General features: G+C 45.1%; 1 protein-coding gene across 1 annotated transcript in view; it reads right to left on the bottom strand.

Moving 5' to 3' along the window:
• Positions 1 to 16,272, bottom strand: part of VPS51 (VPS51 subunit of GARP complex) — a 52,344-nt gene that overhangs the window by 19,403 nt on the left and 16,669 nt on the right. The window contains exons 5-7 of the mRNA XM_063944843.1: positions 15,459 to 16,167; positions 429 to 644; positions 20 to 238 (exon numbers count right to left, since the gene is read on the bottom strand). Of these exons, the coding sequence (XP_063800913.1) occupies positions 20 to 238; positions 429 to 644; positions 15,459 to 16,167 (1,144 nt within the window). The remainder of the gene's footprint in view (positions 1 to 19; positions 239 to 428; positions 645 to 15,458; positions 16,168 to 16,272) is intronic.

The raw sequence follows: 16,272 nt of genomic DNA, 5'->3' as shown, positions 1-16,272 counted from the left end.
ACAAAACATTTTGCGTCACCTGCACATCCACACCAGTGATGTCCTCCACTACTCGCTTCATAACTGCTCGGACGTTTCGCGGTTCAATGGTTGCCACCCAGTCCCGGGTCTCAACACTCTTGCGCAGCATTTGGGAAATGACTAGACCCTGAGACTTGACATACTGATTGAGGAGACTCTGCGCAGTGGCTCGAGCCAAGGAGCAGAGAGTACTAACTGGAGTGACTGCAGAATGGTCCTGGGGAAAGTATGATGGAAAAAAATAATAATTAAAGCGCAAAAAGTTAGTACCGGACATAAAAGTGAAAGAGAAAAGCAAGCTAAATAGTTGGAATAAAATAAATAAATAACAAACAATAAAATAAGTTTTATGGTACTTGAAATATCTATTTTTTTATAGCAACAGAAACAATCTTTTTTCTCTTTACCTGACCCAAAAACTGTTCATCTGTCAGAGTCAGTATGTAGCTGATGGTTGATGTCTCATAGTCTAGGCATAGGCGAGAGAGAAGCAACAAGAGCAATGGAGGAGTGTTGGCACCCTTTTCTCCAGGGGAATCACAGAACTGTCGGGCTGTCTGGCACACAGACTTGATAAAAGCTACAATCAGTCCCTCTCGGACACCCTGACTGCAGAACTCACCCTGGGAAAGAGACGTGAAAACTGTTAGGAAGAAAAAAAAAAATTGGAAAAATATGGAAAAGTTTGTACAAAAGACTTTTTGCTAAGGCAAAAGTAGTAAGACTACTAAGTAGTAAGTCTAAGTTATGAATTGTTTATTTTAAAATGTAACTTATTTCCATACAATTAAAATGAATAAAGAACTAATATGGTATTTTGCTACCTGTTCTTAATCCTAAAATTACTAGTAATACTCAGTTTTACTATGTAAGAAGAAATTGTGTAGAAACTCTTATTGTACTTTTTTCCTAAAGTAAGTGAAAATGGATCTTGAAATATGTTTTATTTTATTCTTACCAATGTTAATCATGACTTGCTATATGTATACTATTATACAGTGGGGATTGAAAGTTTGGGCACCCCAGGCAAAAATTAATTTTAATGTGCAAAAAGAAGCCAAAGAAAGATGGAAAAATCTCCAAAAGGCATCAAATTACAGATTAGACATTCTTATAACATGTCAAAAAAAGTTTGATTTTATTTTCATCATTTACACTTTCAAAAGAACAGAAAACAAAAAATGGCGTCTGCAAAAGTTTGGGCACCCTGCAGAGTTAATACCTTGTACTGCCCCCTTTGGCAAGTATAACAGCTTGTAAACGCTTTTTGTAGCCAGCCAAGAGTCTTTCAATTCTTGTTTGAGGTATCTTCGCCCATTCTTCCTTACAAAAGTCTTCCAGTTCTTTGAGATTCCTGGGCTGTCTGTGACACACTGATCTTTGCAATGCATCAGGCTTGTCTATATGTTCATTTGCAAACTTCAAACGCTGATTTTTGTGGTGAGGACGTAGAAGAGGTTTTCTTCTGATGACTCTTCCATGAAGACCATATTTGTACAAGTATCTCTTTATAGTGGAATAGTGTACCACAACTCCAGTGTCTGCCAGATCTTCCTGGAGGGATCGTGCAGTCAAACATGGATTTTGACTTGCTTTTCTCACAATCCTGCGAGCTGTTCTGTCTGATATTTTTCTTGGTCTTCCAGATCTTGCTTTAACTTCCACTGTTCCTGATGACTGCCATTTCTTAATTACATTCCGAACAGAGGATATGGGCATCTGATAACGCTTTGCTATCTTCTTATAGCCTTCTCCTGCTTTGTGAGCGCCAACTATTCTCAGTTTCAGTGTTCTACACAACTGCTTAGAGGAACCCATGGTGCTGATTGTTGGAGCAAGGTCAGATGAGTCTGGGCTTTTAAAACCTTTGAGATTGACATCACCTGGTCTTTCCAGACGATGTTTGAGAACAATCCATGACACTGCCAGGTCTCAGCTGTCCAAAGGGGGCAGTACAAGGTATTAACTCTGCAGGGTGCCCAAACTTTTGCAGACGCCATTTTTTGTTTTCTGTTCTTTTGAAAGTGTAAAATGATGGAAATAAAATCAAACTTTTTTTTGACATGTTATAAGAATGTCTAATCTGTAATTTGATGCCTTTTGGAGATTTTTCCATCTTTCCTTGGCTTCTTTTTGCACATTAAAATGAATTTTTGCCTGGGGTGCCCAAACTTTAAATCCCCACTGTATATGGTACTATTCCCAGACACAGATCTGTAATGGTCACTATGGCTTAGAGACAATAAAGCATGTGACAAATGACCACAGGTAATGACGCTTAAACCTAGTACCTGGATTATTAATCACCACAGCTCTTATTGTTACCCAAAACATGGACAGGATATCCAGCTCAACCACGTACAAAGACGTCATATTGATTTATCAGTGACATACATAACAATTAGCACAGGAATGTACTTCATTCCACATGAGCTACTATATACAGATGCATGCTATGTGAATTTACCACCTGCTGGCTGCATTGTATGGTTTGGTTTTTTTTTATCAAGAAATAAGCAAGCATGTTTGATGGACACATACCTATAAATATTTGTTTTAATATTCTGCCGATTGCATTTAATTTGATGTGAAGGCATTTGATATGGTTCTATTTTAATGCTTTATGCTGTGCACAGCCTTTTGTATGCTTTGTGTGTTAAATAAATGGAAATTGTTTATGCATTTTATTTAGTCTGTCCATGTCACCATTAAAAGGGTATATACAAAATCCCTCATCGGATTTACACCAGATTGGCCCATTGTGAGCGTCAGAGGAGTATATCGCAAATATTTCTATTGTTTGTTAAATCATGTAATAAAAGAACCCTTGATTGAATCATTTTACCCCCAACAGTGGCTCGCGGTTTGGCATAGTCTGGTGCAGTATAGAAAAAGTTGTGCGGATTTTCTCATTGAGTGTCTATAAAACACAGTAGTGCCTCTCTGTTTCTATTGTCACCCATTGTACCATGTATTGAACGGATTGTGAGAGAACAGTGAATCGAAGTTTATGAAGGAAGAAAGAGAGTAGGTGCCTGTTCAGACTCTGGGATTTGGATACCCCCCTGGGTGCCACATGGTATTGTAGGAGTCAAATACACTCAGAATGAGCAGACAGAACACTAGGAAAAAAAGAGAAGTATCACCTGTAGTGTATACAAGTTAAAGTGCGTCTCCGCATGTGTCTGCAGACAGATGTATACACAATACCACCACCAGAAATTGGCTTCTGGGTAGCTAAGGCTAGGAGAAACACTGTTTTCCAAGTTAGAAACTTAAACATTCACATGTTGTAAGGGTTCAAAAATTGAAGACTGCAAAAAAACTAAAACTAGATTCAAGTCCCATGGAGCTGTAAGTGGTATGAATGGAGGTTGCAGGAAAGTGTGAACTTTTGGCAAAAGAGCCAAACGCCTTTGAAAGAAAATTGACAAGGCAGAGACCTGCACATTTAGCGTAGCTAAATGTAGTACTCCATCGAACCCTGTCTGTAAAAATAGCAAAAGATGGGATAACTTGAAAGATGTCGGAAGCATCCAAGCTTCATACCAACCTATATAAGCTCGCCAAATCCTGTGATAATGAGCTGCTGTAACTGCTTCGTAGCACTTAACTCTGGAATGGCCGCTCGTCTTAAGAGAGCGGTTTCAACAGCCACCCCGTCAAACGCAGCCGCGCTAAATCTGGGTAAAGGAACGTACCCTATTGTAGTAGGTCTGGACATAGCGGAAGCGGCCACAGATCATCTGCGAGTAGACCGCGGAGATCAGTGAACCACGCTCTCCGAGGCCAATTTAGCGCCACTAGTATGACGGTCGTGGACTCTCTTTTGATCCGCTTTGGCAAACGAGGAAGCAGCGGAAATGGTGGAGAGAGATACACGAGGCCGTACGGCCACGCTATTGTGTGAGCATCCACTGCCACTGCCTTTGGATCTCTTGCTCTGGACACATACAGGGGTGTTTGATGATTTTGGCGAGATGCCATTAGATCCACCTGTGAGTAACCCCACCGCTGGACCAACATCTGGAACAGTTCTGGATTTAAAGCCTATTCTCTGGGATGAAAATCCTGACGGCTGAGATAATCTGCTTCCCAGTTGTCCACTCCTGGAATGAACACTGACGACAATATCGCTTGGTGTTGGTAATGCTCGGCCCAATTCAGGATTCAAGCAACTTCTCGCATAGCCATGCGACTTCGAGTCCCACCTTGTTTGTTGATGTATGCAGAGCGTTGTAAATTGCCCTGAGTACCAGGACATTTATTGACAGTAATCTTTCTCGGTCTAACCATAGACCCTGAAGCTGACCATTTAGGACCACTGCTCCCCACCTCTGAGACTTGCGTCTGTCATTAGAATTATCCAATTCCAGACTACGAACCTTTTTCCCGCGGTTAGATGTTGTATTTGGAGCCACTAGAGTAGTGATACCTTGGCCCTTGGAGACAACCGCACCATCTGATGAATTTGTAGATGAGAGCCCGACTACTATGCGAGAAGATATAGTTGAAAAGGAGGCGAGTGAAATCCTTCCAAACTTGAGTGCTTCGAAAGATGCCATTATCTTTGCTAACAGTCGAATGCACAAGTGCACCGAGACTGTCCGTGGTTTGAGCACTAAGTGTACCAGATTACGAATACTTTGAGCTTTTTCTTCTGGCAGGTAAATTCGGTGATCCAGTGTATCCAGATTCATTCCTAGGAATTTATTTATTTATTTTTTTGAGATGGTACCAGGCTTGATTTGTGAAGTGACAATCCAACCGTGCTTAACTAGTACCTTGTACATCAGTAAGGCATTTTGAAGGAGTATTTGTTGAGACAAAGCCTTGATGAGAAGGCCGTCTAAGTACGGAACTATTATCACTTCCAGAGACTCGAGATGAACAATCATCACAGACATTATATTTGTAAATACCCGAGGCGCTGATGACAGGCTAAACGGTAGAGCCTGAAATGGATAATAGGTTTGTTGAACTGCAAACCTTAAGTATGCCTGATGAGGTAAGCAAATTGGAATGTGTAAGTACCCAATTTTAAGATATAGAGAAATCATGAATTCCCGTGGTTCTAAACCTGCAATCACTGACTGCAGGGATTCCATCTTGAATCTGTAGTAAGTAACGTATTGACTGAGCCTGTTTAGGCTCAATATCAGTGTGACTGGGCCGTCGGGCCTTGGTACTACAAAAAAAAAAAAAAAAAATTGGATTCAAACCCTTGAAGTTGTTGGTGTACTGGTGCCTAATTTAAAACTGCTGAATCTACTAGAGACTAAATAGCGGTCTGCAGAACTGCCTTCCTGTCTTGAAAAACCGCATTGGTGGTAGACAATTGAACTCTATTTTGTAACCTTTGAACACTGAATTGTGGACGTCTGAAAGCACGCCCAGCGAGTTGTAGGCGTGCTCCTACAACTGAAGATCCGAGATGGTCTGGAAGCCCGTTATGCCACTGGTACGTCAGCTGGCTTTGTCTTGACGACGGTTAGTGGTTTGTTGGAAACCACATTCTCTACCAGACCACTCCTTGAGCACGGCCTCAATAGAATTGAGGTCTAAATTACTTGAACACTGGTTCAACACATTTACATTTCGGAAATGGTGCGGGCAACGGTGGGAAAACAGACTTTCCCAGAGTAGCCTGAGAAATACATTTGTCCAACTGAGGGCCAAATAACATATCGGCAGTATAAGGCAACGCCTCTGGACTTGATTTGAATGAGCCTCCGCCTGCCAATAACGTATCAAAAAGTGTCCGTCTGGCCGCCATTATTAAAGCTGAAAACCGAGAACTAACTTGTCCGACAGCCCTAGAAGTCGTACCTAAATACTCAGCCAATTCACAATGTGATCGGTGAGGAGAAATATAAGATGGTCTGGGGAAAGACCCTGTTGTAGGCCTAACCTGAGCTGTTTCGCCCATGCAACTACAGCCTTGTTAACCCAAACTCCAACTAAATTAGGTCTAAACAACACCCCTGATGCTGTATACATGGACTTTAGCATGGCTCCAGTTAACGCGCAGATGGGTCTTTAAGCATCGTTGCAGCTGGGACAGGAATGGTTAACTTTTTTTTTTTGGAAAGTTTTGAAACTGAGGAATCCACTGGTGGCGAATCTTCCTATTTAGGTGTCAGACACTGGTAGTTAGACAAAAACCACCTAGGCATAGAAAAACATCTGGATTTTCCATGCTTCCGTCAACTGATTCTTAAGAGAACCTGACTAAGGAAACACAGTCGCATTTGTCTTTTAGCAAAGAAACCTCTTTGCTACCTGGTGTACTGTCCTGATTGAGCTATCAGGTCTTCAGAATGCAACACTGGTGAAACCGGTAAATTATGAGACAAATGACGACTACTTTTAGGAATTTAACTATACATGGACTTTAGTAAACCCTACCAAGTTCTAGAAATATCCTGAGCCCACTCTGGCTGCTTAGACGGTATTAACCGGGAATTAGACTTAGCCGCCTCACGTTCTCTCCATGCAGCGGACAACTCTGATATAAAATCAGCTATCACACCTCATGCACACAGACAGTAATTCAGTGAAAGAACGGCCGCACGACTCAGCAAAGAATAACTGAAGTGTGTATAATACTGAGTGCCCACACCATGGTACAACTAAGTTCTGTTAGCTTGTGCTTCACTGTAAAAAAAAACCTACTAACATCCCTGCCTCCTCCAGTGGCCGTGCGTTGTAGGACAGACACCAAATTCCTGTAGGAAGAAGCAGGAAGTGGTGTTAAAATGGCGTCCAGCAAGTGCTTTTTTAAACAAATGTTGTAAGCTGACCGCCGTGGTAATCCACAGCAGCGTTCTGAGGAGAGGTTGTCGGGCGCAGCGCCTGTATATATTGTAAGCATAGGCTTAATAGCCTGGTTTCTTAAACTATGCATAAAACTATACATACATGTAACCACACAAAGCACCCTGCCAGGACCCCCTTTTATGTGTGAAATCGCTGGCGGGGGGCGCCATTATATCTTACCCCCACCACTTATAATGACCAGTGCAAAGAGCCGTGGCTTCCCATTGAGCGTAGGAAGCTCCGGCTATTATCTGTGAGAGTGACTGCATGCCCTAATCACAGGAAGCGGCGGGAGCTGACCACCACGTATTAGGTAGCAGGATCTGAGGGGAGCGGCAGCAGCTGACCTCCACGTCTTCCCTGTGAGCGAAGCACACACACAGTGATGATCAGGGAAGAGTGTGTGTGGATCGGCGGTAGCGGGAGCTGACCGCCGCGGCTTTCCCTTGATGAGTGGAGCGGCGGAAGCCGATGGCCGCACACAGTGAAAATCAGGGGTGTGTGTGAGCGGAGCGGTGGTCAGCTCCGTCTTTCCCCTGATGAGTGGAGCGGCGGCAGCGGGAGCACACAGGTGAGCCGGGGAGAGTGTGCAGTGATCTATTCCACATACACACAGGGCGGCGGCAGCAGGAGCTGACCGCCGTGGTAATCCACAGCAGCGTTCTGGGGAGAGGGTGTCGGGCACAGCGCCTGTAACCCTCAACATAGTGAAATTAAACACACATACAGAGCAGCGGCAGCGTGAGCTGACCGTACGCTCCTTACTCACCGCACCTGCCGGGATCTGGAGGCAATGACGGGGTTTCTCTGTAAGTTCCGTCCTGCTCCTGCAGCCAAGGCTGAGTCAGCAATTGCTGATGAAGGCCTATGGCGGTGCTTCTCTTATTAAGCGCCGACAAGCCTTATGCTGCTATAGCACCACACACAGTCCCGGACCCACGGTTCTTACTAAGCTGGGAAGGGACTGTGGAAAAAGAAAAAAATAGGAATTTAATACCTACCGGTAATTCCTTTTCTCATAGTCCATAGTGGATACTGGGGATCTGTACTTTAGTACCATGGGTATAGATCGGGTCCACTGGAGCCAGCAACTTTAAAACCTTTTGTGTGTGTATGTGTGTGCAGGCTCCTCCCCTCTATGCCCCTCCAATCAGACTCAGTCTAGGAAAACTGTGCCCGAGGAGACAGACATACCACGAGAGAAGGAATAATACAACAGCAGTGAGGCAACAAGCCAACACACAACCATAAACAAAAAGGAGGGCGCTAACCGGAACAGAGGATAGCAACACCAACCCAACCAGGATAGCACAGCCATCCCAACAACATAACTGGACCACAACGGCGGACCAACCAAAAACTTACTCAGGTAAAAAGGAATCGAAGCACTGAGGCGGGCGCCCAGTATCCAATACGGAAAAGGAGAAAAGGAATTACTGGTACATATTAAATTCCTATTTTCTCTAACGTCCTAGTGGATACTGGGAATCTGTACTGTAGTACCATGGGGAAGTCCCAAAGCTCCCAAATGGGTGTGAGAGTGCTGAGGCCCCTGTAAAACCACCTGACCAAACTGAAGGTCATCCTTGGCCAAGGTGTCAAACCGACAGAATTTCACAAAAAAGTGTTCGAACCAGACCAAGTAGACGCTTGGCACAACTGTAATGACGAGACACCTCGGGCATCCGCCCAGGAAGAGCACACAGACCTCGTTGAGTGGGCCTGAATAGACATCGGCAAAGGCAGAGCAGCAGAAGTATAGGCCTGTTAGATGTTCAACCTGAGCCAGCGAGCAATGGATTGCTTGTAAGCCGGACGACCAATCTTGGTGGCATCATAAAGGGCAAACAGCGAGTCAGATTTCCGATGACGAGCCGTCCTTTTGACATAGATCTTCAGAGCCCGCACCACATCCAAGGACTCTGCCCAAAGGAAGCGTCAGACAACACCGGAACCACAATGGGTTGATTGATATGAAAAGCTGAAACCACTTTTGGCAAAAACTGAGGAAGGGTCCTGAGTTCTACCCTGTCTTCATGAAAAACCAAATAAGGGCTCTTACAGGAAAAGGCCACCAATTCAGAGACACGTCTTGCAGGCGCCAAAGCTAAAAGCATCACCGTTTTACAGGTGAGAAATTTGAACTCCACCCTATGTAAGGGTTCAAACCAGTCCGACTGAAGAAAGGAGAGAACCACACTGAGATCCCACGGAGCCGTGGGAGGGCGGTTGAATATGAAGCACTCCTTTTAGGAAAGTTTGTATTTCCGGCAATATGGCAAGTTGTTTCTGGAAGAAAATAGCGCCTAAATCTGGACTTTGATGGAGCCTAAACGTAGGCCCATATCCACTCCCGATTGCAGGAAAAGTAGAAAACGACAGATTCTAAATTCCACGGGAGATACCTTTCTACTTTCACACCAGGAAACATACTTTTTCCAGATACGGTGACAATGTTTAGACGTAACCATCTTCCTGGCTTGGACCATGGTGGAAATAACCCGGAACGGAGGACCTTTTCTTGCTAGAATCTCCCTCTCAACATCCAAGCCGTCAAACGTTGCCGCAGAAAGTCTGGATAGACGAACGGACCTTGTTGAAGAAGATCCAGAGCCATGGTTAGGAGGTCGGAGTACCACGCCCGACGAGGCCAATCTGGGGAAAATAGAATTGCTAGAACGCTTTCCCTTCTTAGTCTTTTTACAACCCTTGGGATTAGCAGTAGAAGAGGGAACAGGTACACAAACAGGTACGTCGTCAGTGCGTCTATTGCTACAGCCTGCGGATCCCTCGTCCTGGAACAGTAACAGCATAGCTTCTTGTTGAGACGAGAAGCCATCAGGTCTATCTGCGGACAGCCCCACCGGTGAATCAATTGTTGAAACACCTGGGGACGTAGGCCCCATTCCCCCGGATGGAGGTCATGTCTGCTGAGGAAGTCCCCTTCCCAGTTGTCCACTCCTGGAATGAATATGGCTGAGATGGCCCTTGCATTGGCCTCTGCCCAGAGGAGGATTTTTGACACTTCTCTCATCGCTGCTCTGCTTCTTGTTCCCCCTTGCCCGTTTATGTACGCCACCGCCGTCGCATTGTCTGATTGAATCTGGATTGCCCGATCCCTCAGGAGATGGGAAGCTCGCAGAAGGGCATTGTAAATTGCCCCGAGTTCCAGGACATTAATCAGCTGAGTAGATTCCTGAATTGACCATATCCCCTGGAACTGGGCCCCTTGGGTCACAACCACCCAACCCCGGAGGCTGCCATCAGTTGTCAGTAGAATCCACGAGTGGGTATTGAAATTCCTGCCTTCTACCAGGTGAGGAACTTGTAGCCACCATAATAGAGAAATCCGGGCTTTCGGAGATAAGGTCACTTCCCGATGCATGTGAAGGCGAAACCAAGACCATTTGTCCAGCAGATCCAGCTGAAAAGGCCGGGCATGAAATCTGCCGTATTGGATTGCCTTGTAAGCAGCAACCATCTTGCAAACCATGCTTGCAAACCCAGCAAACCTATGTAAAGATGTATGGACACCTTGCGAGGACGGAGCACTGAGCGGACCAAAGCCTGGATGGCCAAGGCCTTGTCCATCGGGAGAAATATCTTTTGAGACAATGTATCCAGTATAATTTCCAGGAATTGGAGACGTTGGGTCAGTTCCAGGTGAGATTTCTGGAAGTTTAGAATCCACCCATGATCCATAAGCAGGCGAGTCGTCAGATCGGTGCTGTGCAATAGACACTCCTTGGACATAGCCATTATCAGGAGATCGTCCAAGTAGGGGACTATGTTGACTACCATCATGCGCAGTTGCAGCATCATCTCCGCCATGACTTTAGTGAAGACACTCGGAGCTGTGGACAGGCCAAAGGGCAAGGCCTGAAACTGGAAGTGGTCGTCCAAGATGGCTAACCTGAGGTAAGCCTGATGAGGGGGCCACATGGGAATGTGTATGTAAACATCCTTGACATCCAGGGATACATGAATTCCTCCTCCTCCAGACTGGACACCACTGCCCGCAGGGATTCCATCTTGAATATGAACACCTGCAGACACGGGTTGAGAGACTTCAGGTTTAAGATGGGTCGCACCAACCGTCCGGTTTTGGAACAACAAAAAGACTGGAGAAAAAAAACCTTTTGAGTAAAGGAGGAGGTATTGGGACCACCACCCGTTCACAAAAGTTTTTGAATAGCCTCTTGCAAGGTAACCCTTTCTGCGGGTAAAACTGGTAAGCCCGATTTGAAAAATCTGTGAGGAGGGAGTGCTTGAAATTCCAGCATGTATACCTGGGAAATGAGGTCCCACACCCAAGGATCCCGGCAGGACTTTGCCCACACGTGTGCGAAGTGTTGAAGGCGAGCACCCACCTGAAAGTCGCCTTGCCGCTGGGGCCAACCGTCACGCGGAAGGCTTAGTGGCAGGGGATCCGGTGGTCTGGTCCGGGGAGGCAGCAGCTGCAGGTTTATGGGACTTACCACGAGATCCTCTCGGAGTGGTGGAGACGACCCTGCCTCTGAACCTTGCCACACGAAAGGACTGCAAGGAGGGTTCTGTGTAAGAACATTGAGCAGGTGGCGCAGCCGATGGCAGATAGGTAGACTTCATGGAAAACAAAAAATGAAACAATGACTTGCGCCCTAGCTGCAGCTTGATATACGTCCAAAAAGAACACCACTTCTCTCTACATACAACAATACACTGGTGGACGATCTCCAAGCGCTGCTAAGAAAATCTGGAATCCTTGTGTTTTAAGAGTCCTCAAAAAAACAGAGTGAGATTGTATTTATAAAGGAGTCTCTATAGTTGGCCGTTCACTTGTAATTTCACCAACGACTGACCTTTATTCAGTACCCTATGTTCCCATAAAGGTTTCTTTCTCACTCTCTTCAATTCAAGGCACTATGACATCCTCATCTATAGCATACAGGTCATTAGAACCAAGCTTACCTGAATGATAAGCCCTATGTGCATCCAAAGGTATCTTTAATGGGCCCTCCTTTTCTGGAGTCCTCTAACGATCTTGTATATGTTAATACCACTTCTTAAAAAAACTCCATCAGTCCGTATATATAAAAAACAATGGTTTCTCTTTAATTACCACAATCCACATAAAAGAGGTTTAAAACTCCATACAAAAAATGTATATAGAAGTACCCAATTAATGGACAGGCAGGACCACTTCCACTTACACCCCTAGGATGGAATGGGGGGTATGGTACAACCCACTACTGGAAAAAGATGTTAAAGCCAATCAAGTAGGTGTCCAACTAAGTGGTTGGTTCAAGCCTGGGGTCTTCTCATCTAGTCACCTGGTGACTAGATGAGAAGACCCCAGGCTTGAACCAACCACTTAGTTGGACACCTACTTGATTGGCTTTAACATCTTTTTCCAGTAGTGGGTTGTACCATACCCCCCATTCCATCCTAGGGGTGTAAGTGGAAGTGGTCCTGCCTGTCCATTAATTGGGTACTTCTATATACATTTTTTGTATGGAGTTTTAAACCTCTTTTATGTGGATTGTGGTAATTAAAGAGAAACCATTGTTTTTTATATATACGGACTGATGGAGTTTTTTTAAGAAGTGGTATTAACATATACAAGATCGTTAGAGGACTCCAGAAAAGGAGGGCCCATTAAAGATACCTTTGGATGCACATAGGGCTTATCATTCAGGTAAGCTTGGTTCTAATGACCTGTATGCTATAGATGAGGATGTCATAGTGCCTTAAATTGAAGAGAGTGAGAAAGAAACCTTTATGGGAACATAGGGTACTGAATAAAGGTCAGTCGTTGGTGAAATTACAAGTGAACGGCCAACTATAGAGACTCCTTTATAAATACAATCTCACTCTGTTTTTTTGAGGACTCTTGAAACACAAGGATTCCAGATTTTCTTAGCAGCGCTTGGAGATCGTCCACCAGTGTATTGTTGTAGATAGGTAGACTTACCCGCCGTCGCCTGGGAGAGCCATTTATTTAACTCGTCCCCAAACAAGGCATCACCTGCAAAGGGAAGATTTTCCACCTTTTTGGAATCGGCGTTCGCTGACCATTGACGTAACCACAGAGGTCTGTGTGCCGAAACAGCCATAGCAGTAATGCGGCCATTTATCTTACACAATTCCTTAATAGCCTCGCTCATAAAATTAGCAGCATCCTGTATGTTTTACAGCAGAGTAATTACCTCATCCTGGGGCAGATTGTCTAAACCATTTATAATATGATCTGACCACTTGGCCATTGCCCTAGAAATCCACCCACAAACTATTGTGGGGCGCTGTGCAACGCCCACTGCCGTATAAATTGCCTTGAGAGTGGTCTCAATTTTAGGGTCAACCGGCTCTTTTAGGGATATAGCACCTGGCACCAGCAGTACCAATTTCTTAGACAGTCTGGACACAGACGTATCGACTGACGGGGGTTTTTCCATTACCTTCGTGTCCCCAACGGGGAGGGGAAAGGTAGCTAAAAAGCTTTGAGGAATTTTACATTTCTTATCAGGGTTTAACTACGCTTCCCTGGCCAGGGAGTTTAACTCTTTTGACATAGTAAAAGTTGCTGAGGTCTTTCGTCTAACATTAAAGTAAACTCCTCATCTGGTTCTGCCTCCTGATCCGGTATGTGAAGAACCTACCTTACAGCAAAAATGAGGGCCTCCACCCCTGGGGACAGAGAGCTGTCCTCATCCATATCATCATCATCATCCACATCAGGCTGATCAGAATCAGATTGGAGCACCTGTGGCAGGGAGCGTTTATGTGAAACCAACAGAGGGGGCTGAGAAGCCTTTCTGGTATCTGCTGCTTTAGCCATACAATCAATAGACTGTTTCAACACCCGTCTCTCCTTTTTAGCTGCAGCTAATTCTGAATTGACATTCTGAATCATGCTTTTAAAATTATCTAACCAGTCAGGGGCCTGTGAACTGTGTCCCTGTGGAGATAAGGAGCACTGTTCACACATGAGGGACCTCGCTGAAGAAGGGGTAGAGTTACAAGCAGCACACATAATCATGTCCACAGACATATTTACACAACTGAGAATACAGCGCAGGTCACTGAAAACACCTCCACACAGGCCCTAGAGAGCCCCTGGAGTGACACTTAGGAAACGGAGACCAGCACACAAACACAGCAGCACAGTGTGTGAATTTAAGTGTACACCTGATATAAGTGCAGCGGTGATGCCGCTGGAGAGCTCCCCCCCTGCTATGAACCCCTGGTACCAGTAGAGAAGTCTGAAACAGCGTGGGTCCCTGGAGGAGCAGCGTGCATGCAGCCTGGATGAACCACAGCAGCAGGAAATGGCACCTTCCCGTCTCTGGTCCCGCTCCGAGAAGCCCCACCCCTTGCAATGGCGCGCGGTCCCTGATGTTTGTTTCTTTATACTGGCCATGTTAATACACAGTAAAACCATAACAGTACACACAAAGCCTTGTTTGACAGGGAGCACTGCGGAGGAAAGCCAGTTTGTCCGCGGCGGGCACTGCAGCTCGTGGCCCGTGACATGACACCAAAACTGCAACGGGAACCCGCTAACTGGGACCCCGGTATAATACTCAACGCATCTTGATCTTCGGCATCTATTAGAGGGTGGTGGCTAGCTGCCAGCGTGGGCACACATACCAACGATGTGTGATCAGCACCTCAGGAGCTCAGTGTCCTGTCAGCTGGGATTACGAACCAGTAAACCTCAGGCGGTTGGTTCGGTCCCCCAAGTCCCACAAAGCAGGTAACCTGGGCTACCTGAAAATAATTAAAATAAAAAAAATAAAGGAAACTCTCTGGAGCTCCAGAGAAATGCACTCGGCTCCTTGGGCACATTTTTTTAAACCGAGTCTGGTAGGAGGGGCATAGAGGGGAGGAGCCAGCACACACATACACACACTAAAGGTTTTCAAGTGCCAGGCTCCAGTGGACCCGATCTATACCTATGGTACTAAAGTACAGATCCCCAGTATCCACTAGGACGTTAAAGAAATTAAAATAAAAGTCTTGGAGACTTCCCTGTTAGGCACAAAAAACACTGTGGCATCTTGGGAGTATGTAGGGGAGGGAGGGTTACACATTTAAATATTTAAATGTGCCTGTCCCTGCTAACGCCCCGTCCATATCTAAGAGTACTCCAGTAGCCCCCTTGTGGATAAAAAAGAAAAGTAAATCTAGAGCTTCTACACACTTTCTTTTCTCACATGGTAAGATTATTACCAGTCATTTTAGGATTAAGAACAGGCAGCAGTACCCCATATGTGTTCTTTATTTATTTGTAAGGCCCAGAAATAAAAGTATAATTTTAAAATAAACAACCAATTAATAACATAGGTTTAAGTGTGTCCTACACAAGAGTCTACTTCATTTGCCTTTGTAGAAAATATTTTGTACAAATTGACCCCATTGACTACTGGAAGCACCACCAACTACATAAATTGAGAGGCAATTATATTCCCCATATTGTCAATATAGTTTTTTTTTTATATTTCCATAATTTTCCTGTGCAGGAATCATTCCCAATCCCCTAGTGCAATGTCATACAACAGGCAGTAAAATAGCAGCTGCAAATGTAGGAAGTGTTACCCACAGATTACATTTTCCCTCACAACTGTAACTGTGCTTACCTTAAAGTATGGCTTGTCTGAGAATGCCACATCTTTAGCTGTGAACAGATGTACAGAAGCCAAAACAGATTTAATTTGGTTTAAAACAGAGCCAGAGAGCATTGCCAATAAATCCCCCAATGCTGGTGCCTCCTTCCCAGGTACTCTTGGAGCTGCAAGGGCCTGTCGGACATCAGTAATACAACCCTGGAAGAAGTCCTTCAAGGCCTGCAAGTACTGAGAAAGCCGCTCCTGTGCAGCCCTAACCACAATCTCTGTGCCTCTCCTATTAAAACTGCATCGTGGTACCAACTTAGATGGTGCCTGTAAACGCCTGTGGAATCGATCCAGTGCCCGCACTAAAAGAGAGTTGTCTCCTGGATTCTTCTCTTGTCGCAGGCGCTTTTCCACCAGCTCAAAATAACCTTTACTCAGCTCATCTAGGAATGTGGTCAACTTTTCCTCAGCCATTTTGGCTGTGCTCCCTGGCTCCTTACAGAAGAGGTTTTGGTATGAAGCTGCCAGAAGGCAGGCATCGCTGATAAAGCCACCACAGCCACGGTCCACAAACTCCAGTATATCACTTTCCTCCCCAAGCTCGGAGAGGTGAGAGGCCAGGCGTCCACACCCATGGGCTAGAAATTCATCACACAGAAGATGAGCTGGTTCCTCCAAGCTAAGAAGAAGCTCCACACACTCAGAGAGGTCCTGCGGGGAAGAGGAAGAATCCCTGTAGAAGACAGCCTATTATCAGTGCAAGATATGGAAATATGAAAGGAACAAAGTCAAGCAAAGCAACAGATCTACATTTACAAATCAGCTAACAGGCATATAA

The sequence above is a fragment of the Pseudophryne corroboree genome, chromosome 11 (genome assembly GCF_028390025.1).
Source record: "Pseudophryne corroboree isolate aPseCor3 chromosome 11, aPseCor3.hap2, whole genome shotgun sequence".
NCBI lineage: Eukaryota > Metazoa > Chordata > Amphibia > Anura > Myobatrachidae > Pseudophryne > Pseudophryne corroboree.
This window is presented reverse-complemented; position numbering and strand designations above follow the sequence as displayed.